The sequence below is a fragment of the Erinaceus europaeus genome, chromosome 16 (genome assembly GCF_950295315.1).
Source record: "Erinaceus europaeus chromosome 16, mEriEur2.1, whole genome shotgun sequence".
NCBI lineage: Eukaryota > Metazoa > Chordata > Mammalia > Eulipotyphla > Erinaceidae > Erinaceus > Erinaceus europaeus.
The window spans coordinates 47,539,812-47,555,160 of NC_080177.1; the positions used below are offsets into that span (position 1 = coordinate 47,539,812).

The 15,349-nt window shown below is 40.3% G+C and overlaps 1 protein-coding gene across 2 annotated transcripts in view; it reads left to right on the top strand.

Annotated features, from left to right (window-relative positions):
- The window catches only part of INO80 (INO80 complex ATPase subunit), a 143,933-nt gene that overhangs the window by 26,157 nt on the left and 102,427 nt on the right, over window positions 1–15,349 (top strand). For both annotated transcript variants that reach the window (XM_060175111.1, XM_060175110.1), the window contains 4 exons: window positions 13,099–13,284; window positions 13,498–13,667; window positions 13,757–13,824; window positions 15,149–15,322. In XM_060175111.1, the coding sequence (XP_060031094.1) occupies window positions 13,142–13,284; window positions 13,498–13,667; window positions 13,757–13,824; window positions 15,149–15,322 (555 nt within the window). In that variant the 5' untranslated portion in view covers window positions 13,099–13,141. The remainder of the gene's footprint in view (window positions 1–13,098; window positions 13,285–13,497; window positions 13,668–13,756; window positions 13,825–15,148; window positions 15,323–15,349) is intronic.

Below are 15,349 nucleotides of genomic sequence, written 5' to 3' on the forward strand. Positions count from 1 at the left end.
TGATATCAAAGCTTGAAGATATTTTAACGCCATACTTGTGGATTTCTGGAGTGTTCTGATATATGACATATTTATGGTGGTCTGACCTTTTATAGGAAACCTTTCAGAACTTCTTTCAGGGCAGGCTTGGTGGTAGTTGATTCTTTCAACTGCTGCTTGTCAGAGAAGGTTTTTATGCTTCCATCTACTCTGAATCACAAGTCTAGCAGGATAAGTAGTCTTGGTTGAAAGCCTTTCTCATTGAACACTCAGTAGATAACCTGCCATACTCTTCTGGCTTGTAGTGTTTGTGTGGAGAAATCTGCGGCTAATCTTAGGAGTTTTCCTCTGTAGGTGACTCTTGTTTTTCTTTTTCAGCCTTCAGGATCCTTTCTTTATCCTTATTCCTTTGCATTCTAAATATGATATGTCTTGGTATCTTTAGGTCTGAGTTTATTCTGTTTGGGACCCTCTGGGCTTCTTGAACCTTTATGTCTTTGATGTTGTCTAGACTAGACAAGTTCTCAGCTATTGGGTCCTGTAGAATGCTTTCTTCCTCTCCCTCTCTTTCTTCCTATGGTAAGCCTGTAATGCGTATATTACTTCTTTGAAGTCATCCCATATGTCTCTATTATTGTTTTCAGTATCTTAATCTCTTTTTGAGATTTCTTACTTAGTTTCTCTAATTCATCCTTGATCTTGCTAATTCTGTTTTCAGCCTCATTTATTCTATTCTCTCTCCCCTCTGTTTTCAGCTCTGTTTTCTCCCCTCAGCTATTTTGTTACCCTGTTCTGGTACTGTGTTAGCTTGTTCAACTTTTGTGCTTAAGGCTCAGCTATTTCAGCTTTCAGCTAATTAGCTTGAGATAATTACTGTTTTCTTTCAGAGTCTCATTTGTTTTTTCCCCATTTCTGATGATATTACTTTCAAAAACTTTCCTCACTCCTGTGACTAATACCTCAATTAGTGTTTGAATGTTGTCTTCATTCTTACATGCTTCTACCTTTGGGGGGCTTTTATCTGAGATTTTTGTCCTAGTTTCTTCTTGGTTTAACCATTGTATATGGTGTGTTATAAGGTTCCTCTCAGTTTTTTTCAGTCCACTAATCATACTTGCCTGGATTGACTTGTGTCTAAGTAAGGTACTTCAAGAGTTCACAGTTGTGGAAATTAACAGTTGTTTTGGGAGTTGGGCGGTAGCACAGCAGGATAAGCACAGGTGGTACAAAGTGCAAGGACTGGTCTAAGGATCCCAGTTAGAGCCCCTGGCTCCCCATCTGTGGGGGAGTTGCTTCACAGGAGGTGAAGCAGGTCTGCAAGTGTCTGTCTTTCTCTCCCCCTCTCTGTCTTCCCCTCCTCTCTCCATTTCTCTCTGTCCTATCCAACAACAACGACATTAATAACAACAGCAATAACTATAACAACAAAAAGCAATAAGGGCCACAAAAGGGAATAAATAAAATAAAAAAATATTAAAAAACAGTTGTTTCAATGTTATCTCAATCCCTGAGGTGAAACACAGTGGCTGTTAAACTTTCACATGTTCTTTATCTTCCCTGCAGGCTATGGGAACCTGAGGACTTTTTAACTATAAGTAGTTTTTTTTTTTTTTTTAATTTAATCACTCAATTGTGACCAAGAGATAAAACAGGGTGGGGGATAAATAGCACAGTGGTTATGGAAAGAGACTCCCACACCCTGAGGGTCCCAAGTCCTGGGCTCAATCCCTGCTCTACCCTCAGCTAGAGCTGAGCCAAGCAGCACTCTGTGGCCCAGCTGGTCCCAAGTATATATAAACTTTTATCCCCAGAAATCTCTCCTACACCCTTCTCTGAGCCAGCATATTTGTACTAACCCCTGGCTTGGTGGGTTCCTGGAGTGATTCTAGTCTTATCTTGATGCTTTCTCAAGTGATCCTCTTTCAGGTTAGATTATCTAGAATAGAATTCCATAGTAAGTTATTAAACATATGTAAGCCTTTTGGGTCTTCACTGTAAATGGGTAATTAACACAACTATATCTTGAATGATGGGTCCTCTGTTTTAGAGATGTTACATGACTGCTATGATTTTCTAAGAACCCTTTGAATGTATAGGATTTAAATTTGTCAAGTATTGCAATTTTTCGTTTTAAAATGATTTATTGGGGGGGGTTGGGCGGTAGCGCAGCACGTTAAGCACATGTGGTGCAAAGTGCAAGGACCGGCAGAAGGACCTGGGTTTAATCTCCCGGCTCCCCACCTACAGGGCGTCTCCCCAGCTACACAGGTGGTGAAGAGGTCTGCAGGTGCCTGTCTTTCTCTCCCCCTCCTCTCTCCATTTCTCTATGTCCTATATAACAACGAACAACATCAACAACAACAATAATAACCACAATAAGGCTACAACAACAAGGGCAACAAAAGGGAGAAAAATGGCTTCCAGGAGCAATGGATTTATAGTGCAGAAACTGAGCCCCAGCAATAACCCTGGAGGCAAAAAAAATGATTTATTGAGGCTGGGCAGTGGAGCACTACACATAGTACAAACCCTGGAGGCAAAAAAAATGATTTATTGAGGCTGGGCAGTGGAGCACTACACATAGTACAAAGTACCTGCTCAAGGATCCTGTTTTGAGCGCCAGGCTCCCTACCTGCAGAGAGGTCAATTCGCCAGTGGTGAAGCAGATCTGCAGGTGTCTTTCTCTCCTCTTCTCTACCTTCCCCTCCCCTCTCAATTTCTCTCTGTCCTATTCAAAAAAAAAAAAGGTTGCCAGGAGCATTGGTTTCATAGTTCTGGTACCGAGCCTCGGCTGTTCGTGCCTTTTTTTTTTTTTTTTTCCTCCACGGTTTTGCCTGCACTATGAATCCATTTCTCCTAGAGGCTATTTTTCCTCTTCTGTTGCCTTTGTTTATCGTTGTTGTTATTATTATTATTATTATTATTTTTGCCATCATTGTTCGATAGGACAGAGAGAAATGGAGAGAGGAGGGGGAGACAAAGAAGGGGAGAGAAAGATAGACACCTGCATACCTGCTTCACCACTTGTGAAGCGACTCCCCCCCCTGCAGGTGGGGATCTGGGAACTGGAAGCTGGATCCTTATGCCGGTCCTTGCACTTCGCGCCGTGTGCGCTTAACCCACTGCGCTACTGTCTGATCCGTTCCTGCCCTTTTTAGTGTTCCTATAGATTGTGTGATAATTTTCTATCCTTTCACTTTGGAGGCAAAAAAAAAAAAAAGACAAAAACAAAAAAGATTTATTAATGAGAGGTAGAGGTAGAGAACAGCTGTGTGTTTTTCTGGTAGGGATTGAATTCAGGACCCCTTGCCAGCAAGTTGGATATTCCACGAAGTGTATTGTCTTCTGGGCCTCCTTTATTTTTATTTATTTAAAATATTTACTTATTTGATAGGATAGATAAATTTGGAGGGGAAGAGGAAAATAGGGGAAAAGAGAGAGAGATCACCTTCAGTGGTCACAAAAATTTCCCCCACAGGTGGAGAAGGGACTTGAGCCTGGATGCTTGTACTTGGTAACATGTACACTCAACCTGGTGTGCTACTGCCCAGATTCCCCCTTTATATTTTAACTATATATTTATTTTTAGAAGTGATAAATCTTAAACTTCCTGGTATCTAAATATGTATGTATATGTATGCTTTTAGTGTATTTACAGATTTGCAATAATACCTTGGCCTAGAACATTTTTATCAGCCCAGGAAGAAACCCTTAAACATTAGCAGTGACTTCTCATCATCTGCCCTCTGCCCAAGGCAACCATAACATATGTGCCTTTTCTGGATATTTTAATATACAAATGGATTGTACAGTATGAGGATACGAGGGCCTTTGTAAAATAGCTAGTTCTGTCTCTCTCTCTCTCTCTCCCTCCCCCCCCTTTCCCTCCCCCTCTCTCTACCTCTCTCTCATTCTTTCTGGAAGCACTTGCCATGCCAGGGATTGAACTCTGAACTTCATACTTGACTATTCAAAGTATTGTGCAGTATTGGGCTGCAGATGCCTTGTTTCTTAGCATGAGACTTCAGGTTTAATCTCCAGCTCTACCATAGCCCAAACTGAGCATTTGTTGACAAAGATGTGGAAAAACCAGTGACCTTACAATACAGTGATGGGAATGTAAAATGATGTGGCCATCTTGGAAAAGTCTGTTAATTACTCAAAAAGTTAAACATAAACAGACACTAAATGACCCAGCAATACATGCTTGTACTCACTCACACACATTATAACCAAGTTCATGCTAATATATATATATATTAGATAGAGACAGAAATTGAGAGGGATAGAGATAGACACCTACAGCACTATTTCATCATTTGTGAAGCTTTCCCCCTACAGGTGGGGACTGGGGTTTGAGCCTGGGTCCTTGTAATGTGTATGCTTGACCATTTGCATCACCACCCAGCCCCCTTGCTACATTATCTAATTGTGGTTTTGATTTGCTCTTCTATAATGACTGTTGGTATAAAGCACCTTTCTTTCTATGTGCTTATTTGCCTTTGGTATATCTCTATGGAGTAGTGTTTTTTTAAATTTATTTTTAAATTTTTTAATATTTATTTTCCCTTTTGTTGCCCTTTTTTTTTTTAATTGTTGTTGTTATTTATGTTGTCGTTGTTAGATAGGACAGAGAGAAATGGAGAGAGGAGGGGAAGATAGAGGGGGAGAGAAAGATAGACATCTACAGACCTGCCTCACCACTTGTGAATTGACTCCTCTGCAGGTGGGGAGTTGGCTCAAATCGGGATCCATAAGCCAGCCCATGTGCTTTGCGCCACATGCGCTTAACCTGCTGCGCTACCGCCCAACTCCCATGTTGTTTTGTAAGATTTTTAAAAATATATTCCATAAGAGATGGGGCAGAAGGGAGAGGGAATAATGAGAGAGCACCAGTAAGGTACATATGGTGCTGGGTATCAAACTGAGTCTCAAACATGCAAGTCTTCAGCTCTATCAGCTGAGTAGTTTCTCCGCTGCAGGAGGGATATTCATTCATATCATGTTCATTTTAAAATCGAGCTACTTATTAATTTTTACTATGTTACTTATTGTTAATAGTTTTAAAATAACTTCTGGATATTATAATTTCCTTATTCATATATGATAAGCTATAGTCCACAGCCTGCTACAGATAACATTTAGTCCTTTTCATGTTTTAAAGCTGGGACTGGAGCTAATGCGTGTGGTAGAGCACTTACCTAACCATGTTTTAGACCCTAGGTTTGAGCCCCTCCACCACATCAAAGCACCCTAACATCAGAGGAAGCTCTATGGGCAGTGAAGTAGTATTATTGAGTTTCTTGCTTTCTCTTCGTCTGTCTCTGAAGTTTAAAAGAAAAAATTGGGGAGTCGGGTGGTAGTGCAGCGGGTTAAGTGCAGGTGGCACAAAGCACAAATACCGGCCTAAGGATCCCGGTTCCAGCCCATGGCTCCCCACTGGCAGGGGAGTAGCTTCACAAGCGGGAAAGTAGGTCTGCAGGTGTCTTTCTCTCCCTCTCTCTGTCTTCCCCTCCTCTCTCCATTTCTCTGTCCTATCTAACAACGACAACAACAATAAAAAAACAAGGGTAACAAAAGGGAAAATAAATAAACATTTTTAAAAATTACAAAAAGAAAAAATTGGCTAGAGACCTTTGGGATTGCTCATGTATGAGGCCCCAACACTACAAAAAGAAATGATTTCAAAAAGGGGGAAAAATGGCCTCTAGGAGCGGTGGATTCATGGTGCAGGCACCGAGCCCAGCAATAACCCTGGAGGAGGAAAAAAAAAAAAGAAATGATTTAAGGCCATAATCATTTTACTTTATTTATATTTTATTGGAGAGAGAGAAAGAATCAGGGAAACAGGGAGACATGCAGTGGGAGGTAGGTCTTTGTACATTTAAAAAAATTTTTTTTATATTCCCTTTTTTGTTGCCCTTGTTTTATTTTTTTATTTATTGGGGAATTAATGTTTACATTCAACAGTAAATACAATAGTTTGTACATGCATAACATTCCCCAGTTTCCCATATGACAGTACAACCCCCACTAGGTCCTCTGTCATCCTTCTTGGACCTGTATTCTCCCCACCCACCCACCCCCACCCCAGAGTCATTTACTTTGGTGCGATATGCCAATTCCATTTCAGGTTCTACTTGTGGTTTTTTTTTTTTTTTTTTCTTCTGATTTTGTTTTTCAACTTCGGCCTGAGAGTGAGATCATCCCATATACATCCTTCTGTTTCTGACTTATTTTACTTAACATGAATTTTTGAAGGTCCATCCAAGATTGGCTGAAAACGGTGGTCACCATTTTCAGCTGAGTAGTATTCCATTATGTATATATACCACAACTTGCTCAGCCACTCATCTGTGGTTGGACACCTGGGTTGCTTCCAGGTTTTGGCTATTACAAATTGTGCTGCTAAGAACATATGTATACACAGATCTTTTTGGATGGATGTGTTGGGTTCCTTAGGGTATATCCCCAGGAGAGGAATTGCAGGATCATAGGGTAGGTCCATTTCTAGCCTTCTGAGAGTTCTCCAGACTGTTCTCCACAGAGGTTGGACCAATTGACATTCCCACCAGCAATGTAGGAGGGTTCCTTTGACCTCACACCCTCTCCGGCATTTGCTGCTGTTCCCTTTTCTGATGTATGACATTCTCACAGGAGTGAAGTGGTATCTCGTTGTTGTCTTGATTTGCATTTCTCTGACAATCAGAGACTTGGAGCATTTTTTCATGTGTTTTTCAGCCTTCTGGATCTCTTCTATGGTGAATATTCTGTCCATGTCCTCCCCCCATTTTTGGATGGGGTTATTTGTTGTCTTGTTGTTGAGTTTGGCAAGCTCTTTAGATATGTTGGTTATTAAACTCTTACTGATGTATGGCATGTAAAGATCTTCTCCCATTTTGTGAGGGGTCTCTTGGTTTGGGTAGTGGTTTCTTTTGCTGTGAAGAAGTTTTTTAATTTGATGTAGTCCCATAGGTTTATACTTGCCTTAGTCTTCTTTGTAATTGGATTCGTTTCATTGAAGATGTCTTTAAAATTTATGCAGAAATGAGTTCTGCCAATATTTTCCTCTAAGTATCTGATAGTTTGTGGTCTAACATCCAAGTCCTTGATCCACTTGGAATTTACTTTTGTATTTGGTGAAATACAGTGGTTCAGTTTCATTCTTCTGCATGTTTCAACCCATTGTTTTCAACACCATTTGTTGAAGAGACTCTGCTTTCCCCATTTAATAGTCTGGGCACCTTTGTCAAAGATTAGATGTCCATAGGTGTGGCGGCTTACTTCTGGCCTCTGAATTCTATTCCACTGGTCAGTGTGTCTATTCATGTTCCAGTACCAAGCAGTTTTGATGATAATGGCCCTATAATAATTTGAGATCTGGGAGTGTGATACTTCCAGTTCTGTTCTTTTTTCTCAAGATTGTTTTGCAATTTTAGATCTTTTTCTGGTTCCAGATAAACATTTGTAGCAATTTTTCTATTCTCCTAAAAAATGTGCTTGGGATCTTGATGGGGATAGCATTAAATTTGTATATGGCTTTGATGATGTTAATTCTTCCAACCCATGAACATGGAATAGCTTTTCACTTCTTTGTGTCTTTTTCAATTTCCTTGAGTAGTGACTCATAATTTTCAGTATACAAGTCTTTCACTTCTTTGGTTAGGTTTACTCCTAGATATTTTATTGTTTTTGTTGCTATAGTAAAAGGAGTTGATTTCTGAATTTCAATTTCTTCTAACTTAGTGTTTGCATAGAGGAATGCCACTGACTTTTGAATGTTAATTTTGTAGCCTGACACCTTACTGTATTGCGTGATGATTTCCAAAAGCTTCTTGCTGGATTTCTTAGGTTTTTCCATGTATACTATCATGTCATCTGCAAATAGGGAGAGTTTGACTTCTTCTCTTCCAATCTGTATCCCTTGAATTCTTTGCTCCTGCCTGATTGGTATGGCAAGAACTTCCAACACTATGTTGAATAGTAATGGTGATGGTGGGCAGCCCTGTCTAGTACCTGATCTGAGGGGAAATGCTTCCAGTTTTTCACCATTGAGTATGATGTTGGCTGTAGGTTTGCTATATATAGACTCCACTATTTTCAGGAATTTTCCATCTATTATTGTAGCTATTATTATCGTTGTTATTTATGTCATTGTCGTTGGATAGGACAGAGAGAAATGGAGAGAGGAAGGAAAGATGGGGGGGAAGAGAAAGACACCTGCAGACCAGCTTCACTGCCTGTGAAGCGACTCCATTGCAGGTGGGGAGCTGGGGGCTCGAACTGGGATCCTTGAGCCATTCCTTGCGCTTTGTGCCACCTGCACTTAACCAGCTGAGCTACCGCCCAACTCCCCATCTTTGTACATTAACACAAACAATTTGCCAGGTCTGTTCACCACGCAGCCCCTAAGCTATAGTTCTTTTCATAAGAACTGCAACTTTTAATTAAATCTTTTCTATACTGGTTTTGGTAAATTTAGGGATTTTTTTTTCCCTTCCAGGCTATCGTTGAGGTTCAGAGCCTGCACTACTAATCCACTGCTCCTGGAGGCCATTTTTCCCATTTTTGTTGCTCTTGTTGTTATTGCTGTTGTTGCTGGATAGGGCAGAGAAAAATCAAGAGAGGAGGGGAAGACAGAGAAGGGGAGAGAAAGTTAGACACCTGCAGACCTGCTTTACCCCCTTATTTACCTTACTTTAGCCCCTTATTTACCTTACTTATATACTTATATATAGGTGATGCTTATGCCGGTCCTTGCACTTCGCACCATGTGTGCTTAACCTGGCCCCCAGGATTATTATTTTGTATTTATTATTGGATAGAGACAGGGTGAAATTCAAAAAGGAGGGGGAGATAAAAGAGGGAGAATGATAAAGAGACAGACCTGCTTCACCACTCGTGAACTTTCCCCCTGCGGGTGGGGACCAGGGGATTAAACCTGTGTCCTTGAGCACTATAATATGTTCATTTAACCAGGTGCGCTATGGCCTGGACCTATTGTTATTTTTTAATACTATTCATCTTTGGCTTGTGGTAGTGAGAGATTAAACCTGTGACTTTGGAGCTCTAACTCTGAAAGTCTTTTTCCGTAACAATTATTCAGTCTCCCTTGCTTTTAGTAATTAAAGGCATCTATGACTGAACTCTTTAGATGTCTGTTTAGATTAGTAATTCCCAATTTGACTTTCTTTGCAATACTCTGGTAAGTACTTTCCCAAAAAACTGTCAGATAGGTTTGGAATTCCTTTTGGAGAAGACTTAGCACTCAACTAGTATATTGAAGGCAAAAGGAATATTAGCTCTAATTTTAATGCTTTCATTTTTTTTATTAGTGATTTAATATTGATTTACAAAATTATAAGACAACAGGGATATAATTCCACACCATTCCCACCACCATAATTCCACATCCCCTCCACTATTAGTCACATATATGCATTGACTATTATGTCTATAACTATCTGTCTATCTGTATGTGTGTGTGTGTGTGTGTGTGTGTGTGTGTATGTATATGTATATATATATATATTTTTGCTTATTTCTATGGTCCTTTCAAGTCACACCTACACTTGTTACTACTTCTGAGTCTTTCCTTTTTTCCCTCTTCTCTGTCAGGGTCCTGATAGAGTTGGGTTTCTGAGTCCTCTAGTCATCTTCTCATCACATCTCTCCCCCTCTGCTGGACTAGTGTCGCTGGAGAGAGAGATCATCCAGGAACCAAGCTTGTGGCAGTAGCAATACAAATCTTTATTCATGCGGGGCGCCCCAGAGTTGGGCATGAGTTCAGCAGCAGCAATGGCCGGTGGCCGCCTCCCAGTCTGCACGCCTGACCTCCTCCAGGTCGGGAAGCAGAAGAGAGAGACACCAGAAACAGAAGTGGCTTTTACACGATAAAACCGGAAGTGGCAAGTCAGAAATGGAAATGGCTAGGAAAGGGGGTGGGGAAAGGAAAAAGCCACGCTGGGAAGGTAGAACTTCCTTAGCAACTATTGCAATGGTTTTAACTGGTGGGATTAATGTTACCCTGCAGGCAGGGTGGGTCTCAGGTAGAAAGAAGATAGATCAATGGGTGGGAATCTTTCAGGCAAAACAATGACTATGTAAATAGGCCATACTATCAGCAATGCAGGATGGGGGGGCGCTGGCTGGCTTAATGCCCGACACCCCTCTAGGAGTATGGACCAAAATTCTTTTTGGGGTGCAGAAGGTGGGTGTTCTGACTTCAGTAATTGCTTCTCTGTTGGACATGGACATTGGCAGGTCAATCCATACTCTCAGCCTGTTTCTTATCTTTTTCTAGTAGGGTAGGGCTCTTGAGAAGTGCGATTCGATTCAGTTCTAGGACACATTGGTGAGGTTATCTGCTCAGAGAGTTCAGGATGTAATCATCAACTAGCATCTGCAACTTGGTGTCAGAAAGGCAGTTAAGATATGAAGTAGGACAAATTCTTTAATAAACAGGAATCAGAAAGTAGGAATAGAGCAGGTTCCAGAAGTGGGATTTTAGGGTGGTAGGAAGCTAGGAAGTCTATTTTAGTTATGTTCCTAGGGGCTCATGACTTTAATAATTTTTGCTTGAGCTTGATAGTTAACATAGATTAAAATATTATCTGGGAGGTGCGCCAGGTTAAGCTCACATAATGTGAAATGCAAGGACCAGTGTAAGGATCCTTGCATTTCATTCTCTGGCTCCCCATCTACGGGGGGGGGGGGGGTCTCTTCACAGGTGGTGAAGCAGGTCTGCAGGTGTCTATCTTTCTCTCCCCCTCTCTCTCTTCCCCTCCTCTCTCAATTTCTCTGTCCTATCCAACAATAACAGCAGAAGCAACAAAAATAACAGCAACAACAACAATAGAAAAAAGATGACCTCCAGGAGCAGTGGATTTGTAGTGCTGGCACTGAACCCCCATGATAACCCTGGAGGAAAAAAAAAAAGAATATTATCTGGGAAGATGTAGCCAGAGTTGTGAATAGAACTAGAAAGTTGGATTGGAACAGAGAGTAGCTCCCAGTCTTGAAGAGTGCACTTGTAGAGTACCCATGTTACCATGCTCAAGGATCCAGATTCAAGCCCCCAGTCCATAATTGCTGATGGGAAGCTTCATAAGTGGTGGAAAAATGCTGCAGATGTCTTCCCTTTTGTCTTATTCTGTCTCTCACCTCTATCAAAGGAGGGGGCGTGGGAGGTGGACAAGAACAGAAAGACACCATGACTAGTAGAGTTGTGCAGCCACTGAGCCCCAGCAATAATTTTAGTACTCCATTCTCCCCTCCCCCCAACAACAATAAAAATAAAAACTTGGCAGGCGGTAGCGTAGCGGGTTAAGCCACGTGGCACAAAGTGCAAGGATTGGCATAAGGACCTTGGCTCTAGCCCTGGCTCCCCACCTGCAAGGGGGGTCGATTCACAGGCAGTGAAGGTGGTCTGCAGGTATCTTTCTCTCCTCCTCTCTGTCTTCCCCTCCTCTCTCCATTTCTCTCTGTCCTATCCAACAACGATGACATCAATAACAACAACAATAATAACTACAACAATGAAACAAGGGCAACAAAAGGGATTAAATAAATATTTTTTAAAAAATAAACAAAAACTTGGAATTTGAATTTGTAACCTCTAGTCTTAGCCTTGGTGAAATTAGAGGACACATCATGACTACCATATGCTACAAAGGCAATTCAGAAGTGGCTCATACTACAGTATTGGTGTTTGGTGGGTATCATAAAGGGTTGTGAATTGAGCATTGAGCATTGTGAGACCACTGAAGTAATGTGATCTGTCCTGGACAAATTGGTTTTTATATCATATATATAGTCAGTCTACTTACTGAGGAATTAGCTTTGAAAATAGTTGTTTTTGAATCTTCTACTATTTTGTTAGCCATGTAGTTTATACTTAGAGTTATTGATTTTTTATCAGCCAGACATATCACTCTGGTACAGGTGCTGCTGGGAATTGAACTCAAGACCTCATCCTTGAGAGTCCGATGCTTTATCCACTGCGCCACCTCCCGGACCACTAGCACCTTCAGTTTTAAGAGCCCTCTGATTCTGATACGCTGCTGATAGTCAAAAATGGTTTTGCCCCACAGCCTTTCAGCCCTATGAGTCAGTTTGTCAACTTTTGAGGAACAAACAAATCAATTGTGATTTGGATAGGGAATTGTTCACTATAAGTCAGTTAGGGGAGAATTCCTAACATCCTTTAAGAGAAACATTATATATTAGGAAAATTAACAGAAAACATATTTAAAGATCCTAGGAGACAGCTCATGCAGTAGAGCCTATACACCAGGACCCAGGCTTCAGCCCCTAGATTGAACCTGGGAACCTCTGTGCCTCAGCCATTAAGGTCTTGTTGTATAAAAGTTGTGCTATCTCCCTTGTCCATATTGCAGTATTTCTCATCCTTTTAGCTTTTGCATTAGGAGGCAATGTGTATTGAAAACTTTACCATTATCTTTCTGCAGGCTAACATGTGTTTTAGAATATCTGATATCTCTTTACATTGAAAGCTAGTAGGCAAGGGATTGGCAAAATACCTCATTTGGATAGTGTGCCTGCTTTGTTATGTGTACAACCCAGATTAGAGCCTGGCTTCCACTACACTAGAGCAGCTTTGGTGCTGTAGTCTTGTCTGTGCACCCCTCCTCCCTCATAATCAGCCCAGAGTGTGAAGACCTGACGATGAAAAAAATAAAGTGGGAGCCAGGTGGTAGCACACCTGGTTGAGCGCACATGTTACAGTGCACAAGGACCCAGGCTTAAGCACCAGTCCCCACCTGCAGGGGGAATGCTTTGCAAGTGGTGAAGCAATGTTGCAGGTGTTGCTCTTTCTCTCCCTGTCACCCCCTTCCCTCTCGATTTCTGGCTGTCTCTGTCCAGTAAATAAAATAAAGGTAATAATAAAAAAATTAAAATAAAATAAAGTAGGCAAGATAAAAGGGGTATTTCATCTTTAAAAAATACCATAACGAAAGGGAACCAGAGCATCACACTGGCTCATGTAACTCCAGTAACTCATGACCTTATGTTCTAGAGTCCAGTACTTCATCCACTGCACCACCTCCTGGGTCACTGAATAATATTTTATCTTTCACTGCTTATATCCTTCTGCAGCAGTGTAGTCGGAGACCCTTGTGCATGAAGACAGATTTGTTCTATGGCCTCGGAGTTGGGTGCCGGGGACGATGGCGGCTGCACTGAGCTGGCAAAGCCCCTCTATCTTCAGTACCTGGAGAGGGCTCTCCGATTGGATCATTTCCTTCGACAAACTTCAGCCATCTTCAACAGGAATATTTCTAGGTATGTGATTCCATCTTCCTAAGGTCATATTTGACCATATTTCTGATTCCCATTACCCCTGTAGAATTTAGAATTAAAGTATTTTATGATTTTTTTCTCTCAAACATAATAAATCAGTGGATTAGCTTGCTTTGTAAAGTGTTCATTCTGCTAACCATAAAATGTTTTGCTGGGTCATCTGTGATTGTGGACTCATAATTCTTCAATTTATAGTGATGAAAGTGAGGATGGACTGGATGACAGTAACCCTTTATTGCCCCAGTCTGGGGATCCCTTAATACAAGTTAAGGAAGAGCCTCCAAATTCATTGCTTGGTGAAACTTCTGGAGCAAGCAGTTCTGGGATGTTAAATACATACTCACTGAATGGAGTTCTACAGTCAGGTCAGTGTGGTATGAGATTACTCTTTGAACTATTAGTTCTCTTGGGGCAGTCATCCTTTCATTTTTTTTATTTATGTTTCTTTACTCAGAGTCGAAATCTGACAAAGGGAATTTATATAACTTCTCTAAGTTGAAGAAAAGCAGAAAGTGGCTAAAGGTAAGAGATAAGGCAGAATGTTTATAATTTAAATTACCTATTACAAGTGAAAGGAAAGTTACTGACTCATTCTGGAATATTGGCAGACATTTTTCTAAATATCAGACTTGACATGTTTTTTGAAGAATCTATAGGAAAAACATCTAGAGAACTTTGTTAAATTCACTTAGCAAATATTTTTGAGTTTAAAGTACTATGGGAAATAAGGAAGTACAAAATATATCAGGCAAAATACATGCCTTGCTGGCTCACAGTGCAGCTAGAATCATTCATCTTTCTATACCTCAGGACTTTATTTCCTCAACATATGTTGTTCGAGTACTTCATATGTGTCAGACACTGTTGTGACAGAGTTCCTGCCCTAGGAGCTTGCCTTCTAAGGGAGTGAAGTAATATATAATTCTGTGAACTTGCAAGTAAATATGGCTTCTCATTTCTCTAAAGAAGTAACATTACAACTAACTTTTTTTTTAAATCAGCACTGCTCAGCTCTGGCTTGTGGTATAAGGGACTGAACCTGGGCTCTAGTTATTTTATTTTATTTATTAGAAAGTTATACAGGCAGAATGAAAACCAGGCATCACTGGTACATGTGCTGCTGGAGATTGAACTTATGACCTCGTGCTCTGATATTTTACTTACTATGCCACCTCCTAGACTGTTCAACTAATTCTTTATGATCTGAGAGAACTGTATGAGCACTTAAGATCGTTTCCAAAGGGAAATTACTATAATAGTCATTTCCCTATTTCCTTCTCCCTGCCGTTGTAATCACTCTTTTCTGTCTATGGATTTTCTTGTTCTGGGTATACCATATAAATGGAATCATGAAGTATGTGACTTTTTGTGTCTAGCCGCTTCACCACAGCATATTTTAAGGTTCATTCATATTGTAGCACATGTTCCTTTTCATGACTAAAGAATATTTCATTATCCATGAATGGATTTTGTTTATTCATTCATCATTTAAGAATTTTGAGGATGTTCCTCAGCTGTCTTATCTTGCTTTCTGAATTCCTTTATACCTCATGGATAAAATTTTCTTGTTTTGACATTTAGATTATCTTAAATAGGGTGTAAATATTGTAATCTTGTTGCTATTTATATTATTTCTAATGTTTTAATACTTTTTAATTTGTGATGACTAGGTTAATTGGTATCCTTTTTTTTTTTGTTTGAGTTTGTGAAGAACATTATAAGATAAACTGGAATTACCATCCTCCAGATATTTTTGTGATTGTTTTGAGATCTGGGGGAAAATGCTTATATCATAAGAGGATTTGCTTTACACAGAAATTCCATCTCTACTTCCTTCCTTTACCAGAACATTTTGTTAAGTGATGAGTCCAGTGAGGCTGATTCTCAGAGTGAAGACAATGACGAAGAGGAAGATGATGATGAAGAAGAACTCAATCTCAGTAGAGAAGAACTTCATAACATGCTCCGGCTACACAAATACAAAAAACTTCACCAGAATAAGTACAGTAAAGATAAAGAGGTAACAGTGTCAGGAGATAGGTCTTCA